At 34.0% G+C, this 8,027-nt stretch overlaps 1 protein-coding gene across 3 annotated transcripts; it reads right to left on the bottom strand.

Annotated features, from left to right (window-relative positions):
- Positions 1-1,643: 1,643 nt before the first annotated feature.
- On the bottom strand, positions 1,644-7,520 carry LOC109236921 (sugar transporter ERD6-like 5). 3 transcript variants are annotated; one of them, XM_019403157.1, is made up of 18 exons: positions 7,288-7,514; positions 5,294-5,356; positions 5,009-5,098; positions 4,849-4,908; positions 4,695-4,760; positions 4,550-4,615; positions 4,404-4,479; positions 4,263-4,327; positions 4,024-4,116; positions 3,852-3,932; positions 3,678-3,762; positions 3,544-3,587; positions 3,408-3,470; positions 3,261-3,320; positions 3,135-3,185; positions 2,372-2,431; positions 2,169-2,283; positions 1,644-1,888 (listed from the first exon to the last, which is right to left on the bottom strand). In XM_019403157.1, exons 1-18 carry the CDS (start codon positions 7,429-7,431, stop codon positions 1,758-1,760), a joined length of 1,413 nt encoding a protein of 470 aa, XP_019258702.1. In that variant the 5' UTR covers positions 7,432-7,514; the 3' UTR covers positions 1,644-1,757. The 3 variants fall into 3 exon arrangements, with proteins under 3 accessions (XP_019258702.1, XP_019258703.1, XP_019258704.1); XM_019403158.1 differs by lacking the exon at positions 5,294-5,356 and having other exon boundaries at positions 7,288-7,516; XM_019403159.1 differs by lacking the exons at positions 1,644-1,888; positions 2,169-2,283 and having other exon boundaries at positions 3,135-3,192; positions 7,288-7,520.
- Between the last annotated feature and the right edge of the window lie 507 nt (positions 7,521-8,027).

Genomic DNA, 8,027 nt, shown 5'->3' with positions numbered 1-8,027 from the left:
CAGATGTTGTAGAACAGATAAAGAAGGAAATATTAGTTAGATTAAATGATATCCATAAGTCTAAGAAGGCAAGTAGATGTAGAGAATTCTTGAGGAATATCACTGATGTATAGACTTGAGCTGAGACTGAACATTCATAGTACTTTTGAGGAGGTGATTATGATGTAAAGTGCTCTATATTATTTATCATTTGATTGATCAATCGTAATATTCACAATGTTACCAATAAAAAAAAATTGAAAAAAGGAAATCACTATAATCGATACTTACTTCAAACCCTCCAATTCCACCGGCTTCCCATTTTAACGGTCTTCATCGTTATTTTCTCAATTTTTTCTCTCATGTTAATTGTGTCACAATCCAAACTTGATTTATGTAACACATTTCGACTAATAGAAATTTCAACTGACCAATCTCAATAAAGGCATAAATATTTCATCCACATGCATTTAATCTGTTAATAGCTTTTACTACATATCCGGATGAAATGATGAGTCTATGTTTAATTTTATTAACTTTGGTCAAGATCATGTTTTAGAGTTCAAGTTCAAACATATCGATTTTTTTTCAAGAAGCGCAAGAAGTCCAAGAAGCTCAAGATTGGTTTCAAGAAACCAAGATTCTTTCCTTCTTAAAATAGAATTTATTGTTTCTTACAAAAAAGAATTTCTTGTTTCTTTTTCTTGATAGGTATAGACTTTCTTTAATATATTCCTTCAGAATAAGGATTTTTCTTTTATTAGGATTCTAGTTTCTTTTCCTTGTAGAATATGGATTTTTTTTTGTCTTCTTGAGCCGAGGGTCTATCGGAAACAACCTCTCTACTCCGCCAGGTAGGGGTAAGGCCTGCATATATGCTAGTCTCCCCAGACACCACTTATGAAATTTTACTGGGTTGTTGTCGTTGTTGTTGTTATCTTTAGCTATTTTATTTCCTTAGTATAAAAATTATAGTTAACAAAGAAGAGACCTTAGGCCTATATAAAGTGTACTCATGCCTTGTAGAATACAATTCACGTTTTTTATATTTGCCCTAATTCGCAATAGAGTATTTTTCTTTATTTTGTCTTCTTTATCCTTGTTTTTGGTTCCAAGCAAGGTGGTGATACTCTTATTTTCAATTGTGGTGATGTTTCTTTATCATGTTAATTGTTTCCAAGTGGTGATTTTAGGAACTTTTTAAGTTTTGATTATTCAAGAACACGTTTCTTAATCTAAATTTGTTCTTTGATATCATAAAAATCAGAACATTCATTGAACTAGTGCAACACCAATATTTACTTGTTTTGAACGAGTAATTAGTCTTTCTTATAATTCATATCGTCATCTTTCACCTCGTTTTTTAATCATCTATTCTGAGTCCTAAAACTTGAGATACATTGTTTCTTTAAATCATCCCACAAACCTAGGTTTTCATTTCAAAATCTTGATCCCGATCTGTTGGTTCTTTGTTAACTCGAAGAATCGCATCATTTCCTCATATCTAAAACTAATATATCACATCAATTCAATATTTAATTTCTTAGAGAAAAGCACACGTAGTCGATTAATATTTTTTATGCTGATTGCTGAGAAGTTCATTTGTTAGGATATCTTGTGCTCAAACTAATTAATGCACTAAACCAAGATACATTTTTCTATGATGTTTTGAAGCAGTATATTCATTACTATATCACTAATACTTGTGAACAAATTCCAAGGATTTAAGAAACAAAGAAATATACCAAGACATTAATGTATCGCATAGAACATACAATTCATGACTGGTTAAGATAGGAATTCATCGACAATTGTATTTCTTCCAAGGTGCGGCCTTTGGTCTCCGGAACCAGTTTTGCGACAAACATAATTGTCAAACCACATACTGCTGAAAATATGAAGAATGTTCCTGAAACACCAACAAAAGATAAATTCAGCAAAAAAAAAAAACATGTCTCGATTATGCAATAGCTCTCTCTTTATAACCGAGAAATCCACGAGGACCAACTGGCGTGCAGTTGGAAATTCAATAACAATGGATCTGACCCTCTATCAATTTCTAGCTAGATAACAACCTTTTAGTTCGCATCAGCATTCGAACTCATGACATGTATCTAAACCAAAGCCTTAATTTCTTTTCAGTTTCTGTTTTCGTCTGAGGAAGTGGATATTGATAGACAAGACAGTACCTTCAGAGCTCCATAGCATAAGAAAGTTGAACGAATATGAGACGATCCAAGAACCGAACCAATTGACTACTGTCACAAGGCTTCCAGCTAAACCTTTGACGTTAATTGGAAATATCTGAGATAGAAACAGTTAGCTTAAATTGTGTTTGATTTGTATTGTACCAATATTTATAATTAATGAGGTAACTTTTAGAACAACAAACCTCTGACATAATCACCCACGGTATACCTCCCATGCCTAATGAGAATGATCCAGTGAAAACCTGACAACAATTTTCAAATAGATTTGATTCAATAAATGTGGGATCCGTACTGGATCTGGTCAAATAATTTTGGGTGCTTTGACCATGACGGGCGGAAAAATTCGAGACTACATACAATTTGATTCCCGAAATCATAACCAAAAATAGGGTAAATTTGAACAAAATATTATACCTTATCTAGGAAATCAATCATTAACTTATCTACAACTTGAGAATAAAAAAGAAAATTACACTTTACAAACTCTACGTAAGTATTCCACAAAATTTCTCATAATTTAGAGATATTTTTATATTTTTAATTTTTTGAATTACTTGTAGCCGGATTTCCGTACCTGTATCTGTTCTAGGATCCATATCCCCGAATCATAGAATTTATATCTCGAAGGATCCGATTTCTAGATCCGTACCCGTGTTAGAGACCCGCACCAGTGTCCGAGCAACTTAGGATCGGGGGCGGATCCAGAGCACAAGGCTCGGGTTCATCGGAACCCAGTAGCTTTTGTTTATACATTGTATATATACTAAGAAATTCATTAAATATCTACAAATATCATATTGTGAACCCATAAACTATTGTATGTTAATTAAGATCGTTGTAGGAAGTCATTAATTTTAAATCTTGGATCCGCCTCTGCTTAGGATACAAATAGTGTTACATAAAGAAGTATCCAGGTGATTGCATGAAAGGATGAAATTGTATTACCAGTATACCAACAAGTGCCAATAAGGGGCTAGACTTCCAAAGTTGAAGATCCTGTGAACTACATTTTATCAGAAAATGAATCAGACACAGAAAAGAACTGAACGATAAGAATTTTAAACGTCAAACCTGTAATAAGAATGACAATCCTACAAGAAAGCAACCCAAGCATGTGCCTGCTGCAGATACCTGAAGAAAACCTTATATAAGTAAAAGTTATTCATCAAAGAGAAATACATAACCAATACAATGAGTTCTAATAAACATTATATTTACCAACAGTAATGGACGCCTTCCTGATTTATCCATCAAGAGAACTCCTAAAACTTGCATTGGGATCTGCAGATTGCCCGAAACACTCAAACTCTGACAAAGCGAACTCATAATTGATTTACCGCGTCAAGATATTAACCTGTACAACCACCATTGCAATTGATCCTATCCTACCGGAGAAACCTGATATATTTTGTATTAACATAATCAAATTTATTTATTTTTCTATTAACAAGAGACTAATGTAACACAAAGTATAGGAACATTACATACCAGCTGACTCAAAAATAGAACTTGCATAATATGCAATAGCATTGACCCCTCCAAATTGTTGCAATACCATTAAGCCCACTCCAACCTGAATCGATAGGTAATGATAATATTTTTATTGATCAGAGAAGATAAAAGATCAATTGTTCTGTAAGAGAAAATTAAAGGTTGTCTTACTATAAGAGAATGTGCATATTTTTTTTGGAATAAATCAATCATCTTAGCATCGGAGAGTTTTTGAAGAGTTTCTGTGTAATCCTGCAGTCAAGTTCCAGTCATACAAACATCGAAATGGAAATAAAATAAAAGAGATATAAATGCTTTCACTCATGGAAAGTCAGGAATTCACTTTAATTTCAGCAGCTTCTTCTGATATATTGGCATCCCTCCCCCGAAGGCGCTGGAGAGAAGCTTCACATTCTTTCCACTGGCCAGCCTTAGCCTGTTGACAAAAACATAGGCAACTCAATTTAAAATAAGTTGAATTAGTCCTGATTAAGATATTAAATGAATGCAACTTCTATCACAGTGAAAATTACTGCATGCTCATTTATGAATACATCAGAATCTTAGGTTGTATAATCTTACCAGCCATCTAGGAGATTCTGGTATGAAAAATAGGCCACCCAGTTGTATTATACATGGAATAGTTCCTGAAATTATGTCAGATTAAAAAATATGTTTGAAGCAAGAGGCTTTTAAAGGGAAAAGGACAGAAACAAAATTTACCAATAAGAGCAAGTAGGCGCCAATTGATGATTACTCCAATTACATACATAAGTGACATTCCACAGCATATCATTAGCTGAAACATCACAAGTATCCAAGCTCAGTTGCCAGATATCGAAAATAAAAACCTAAAACTGTTGGATTACCTGATTAACTGTTGTGAATGCGCCTCGGAGATTCTTAGGTGTTATTTCCGCTATATATACAGGAACCTATGTGTAGAAAACAACAACTAAGTCTTTTGCAATATAAGGTATGTTAATTTGTTTTATAAACACGCGATATATTTACCACGTATGAAATAACGCCAACTCCATACCCCATTAACAACCTCCCAATATCAAGCCATAAAGCATTCTGTTGACAATAAAAACAATAGAAAAGTAAAGTTAATTTAGAGGAGAGAATGACAACATAAAAGTGGAAATAAGGATAAGATAAATACCCTTCCAAAAATGATTGCAAGCCATCCCACAAGACAAAACATCTCGGAGAGGCCCATTGCCTGCATAATTACACAAAACAAAGGATTGTAAACGAAAGGTTGATGCCCTGTTTAAATTTTTTACATGCTCAGATATTTAACCAACAAAACAAAAACTTACACCTCTCCGGGCAAAGAGATCTGCTAGTTTTCCACTCATTACAGCACCTATCATTGCTCCAATTGTCCATATTGAACCAAATACAGAGTACTGGAATGATAACAATTAAAAAAATAGGTTAAAGATTCTCGCGGGCTTCTACGGAGAGAGTACATCAAATCTTATGGCCTTATCAAATTCTTTACTTCATGTGAAATGAATACTTCTTGACTGACTTGAATCATGAGGAGAATTGCTGCTATTGTTTTTGGTCAAAATAATATTTTCGATAATGTTTGGACTGACCTCTGCCACTGAGAGACCTAGCTCTTCTATTATCCCAGTCTGAGCAGGTGAAGAAAATCCCACCTTCATTAGAACGAAACATTAGTTCAGTTTTGGATAAAACCTAGTTATATGAAACGGCCAACAAGTCATAAGGACTCCACTTCTTATGTTACATACAGAGTTATCACAGAGAAATATATTCATCTGGACATCATCAATGCTAGCACTAGATGTCTATCAAGTAACAAACACATGATGCTTACTCCATCTTCTATTATTGCTACCACAAATAACAAAACAATCACTGCTCGACTAGATCATATCACTACAACCATATTTAGCGGCGGAGGCAGGATCTCCACGAAGGGGGTTCAAATTTTTTTTTGTAGCCAGTGGGAATTGAACCTATGACCTTATGAAGGTTTTTAACCCCCTTGACCACTAAACAACACTTTAAGGTTGTTTTAAGGGGGTTCAAAACTTAATATATAGAGGTGAAAAATGATAATCATTCACTATATGATCAACTTTGTCCGCTCCCAAAGATGCGCAAAAGAGAAACTCTCCCCAATCTGCTCACTTTTTGACGCCCTAGTCAACGCTCAAAATGGGGTTGTCCATGAATTAGAAATATTAAAAGATGTACAAGCAGCAGATCAAGCAAATCATACTCAGCCAGAACCAACCAAGTAGGAGCTATTAAAAAGTGATGGTCCGCTCATTCCAGTAGCTCATTTGCTAGTTGATGTCATAGTGATGAACCTTGGATCATTCTCGTGGTTGGTCAATCTTCTGATAAATCATTTTCCGTGACTCTTTCCAGTTGTTAACATTCTCCCTTAAAAAGTGGATCTACTCCCGAGCACTGCTAGTCACGGAGACTTACCAGTTACCAAGCTGTGTGAATCATAATGGTTGTGCCTCTAGCTAACATTATATGTCAGGTATTTTGTTTTTAAATTTTTTTTGTTAAAACTTTAATATGTTGTTGATCACCATCCAAGTTTAGTGACGATGACTAGTGCTTACATTTAATGAGGTTGAAGGGTTTAATCATCAAGCATGTAGATTGAACATGAAGTTATGTTGGTTCTTTAAATTTCAACGTTTACTAAAAAAAAAAAATATTAAAAATCTAGGCACGCCCATGTATCATGTAAATAGATACGGATGGAGCACTATGGGTTCAATAAATCCATTAAGCTTGGATTCTAGATCCAAGCTCCGCATGTAATCTTGTAAATGAACCCAAAAGTCAAAGGCTCGCCAAAACCTTTTCTATTAGTTATAATTATTTATATTACTTAGTAAGGTTTTTTTAAGTTAACGAAACATTAGCATTTTGTTTCATACTAGTTATCAAATATTTTTATTAGTAGATATGAATATTTGAATAATTTAAGACTATTATACTGTAATACTTAAAAAAAAACTTATAAACTTGAAAGAAAATTTATTAATATCATACAATTTTTTTTCTTAGTTATCTAAATTAATCGTGTCTACTTGTCCAACCGTTGTCACATTACTAATGTTATTTCCTCACATCTTCTTAAGTTTTGACTTTAAGCCTCCGATTTCATTGAGATGCCCCTGACTCAAACCCGCCTTATTTTCAATTTGAATGGCTAACTTTAAAACGGATATGAGAGAAACTAGAAACCTTAATCAGGTAATTTCTTGCACTTTTAAAACTTCACAGGCATGTGCTGTGATAGTCAAAAGCCTCAGGGTGCATAATTGACCCCCGAACAAAATCTAGGGGCAGAAAAACAAAAAGGATCTAGAGCACAAAAAGTACAACCAATGATCATCCAATTGTATTTTGGCCCTTCTATTATTCAGCAAAGCACATAGAACCTCCATCATTTTAGTATGTACGTTCTATCAAAAAAATTGATACTAAAGTGAAATCTATATTACCGTTTTCTTCCACTTTTTAAAAGTTAAACGACTTTAATCCAAAGTCCAAACTATAGAGAGAAGCAAAGGTAAAACGAAAATTAACTTACAGCAGAACCAAAAACAAAGGAGCCGGAGACGGCAACCAAGGTGCTGAATACGACGGCGGCTGTGGCTGGCGCCAGAGTATCTTCATGGTTAGAAAGCAAAGGATCAGTTGTTGTAAATCCATCTTCTATTCTTTCCCTATCCATTTAACCATATAACTGAGTTGCTCAAGATATGTGTTCATCTAGACAGACACATAGGAAAAAAGAAGAAGAAATAACGTTGGATAAGACAAGTTAGTTTTTTATTTTTTATTTTTTACATCAACATCATGTGCTATCGTCCAAGATTTTCAAAGTCAGCAATAGGCTGCTCTGATGTGCACCTAATCTGTTTTATTCTACTTGATAAGTAGGAGTATGAGTTTTGTCATAAAACTGTATTTTTAAAAGAATTAAAAAAAAAAAAACACTTGCTTTTGGTTTGGTTTATCATGTTTGTATGTGTTTTTAGATCAGGATAGAAATGGGGGAGGGGGTGTGTGGGGGGCGGGGGGGGAGATAAAGTTATAGCAAGAACAAATATTCTCTCTCTCTCAAAATTTTAACGTGTTTGCTGCTCCCTCCGTTTCATATTAAATGAGGTACTTTTCTTTTTAGTCTATTCCAAAACAAATAACACATTTCTAAATTTAGAAATAACTCAAATTTAAACTCTTTCATTTTACCCATTTACCCTTAATGAGAAGGTTCTATAGCCATACAAATGTCATGGCCCCAAAACTTTTTACCCCTTAAGTTGT

The sequence above is a fragment of the Nicotiana attenuata genome, unplaced genomic scaffold (genome assembly GCF_001879085.1).
Source record: "Nicotiana attenuata strain UT unplaced genomic scaffold, NIATTr2, whole genome shotgun sequence".
NCBI lineage: Eukaryota > Viridiplantae > Streptophyta > Magnoliopsida > Solanales > Solanaceae > Nicotiana > Nicotiana attenuata.
Note: the sequence above shows the minus strand (reverse complement) of the source record. Positions and strands in the feature narration are given on the sequence as shown.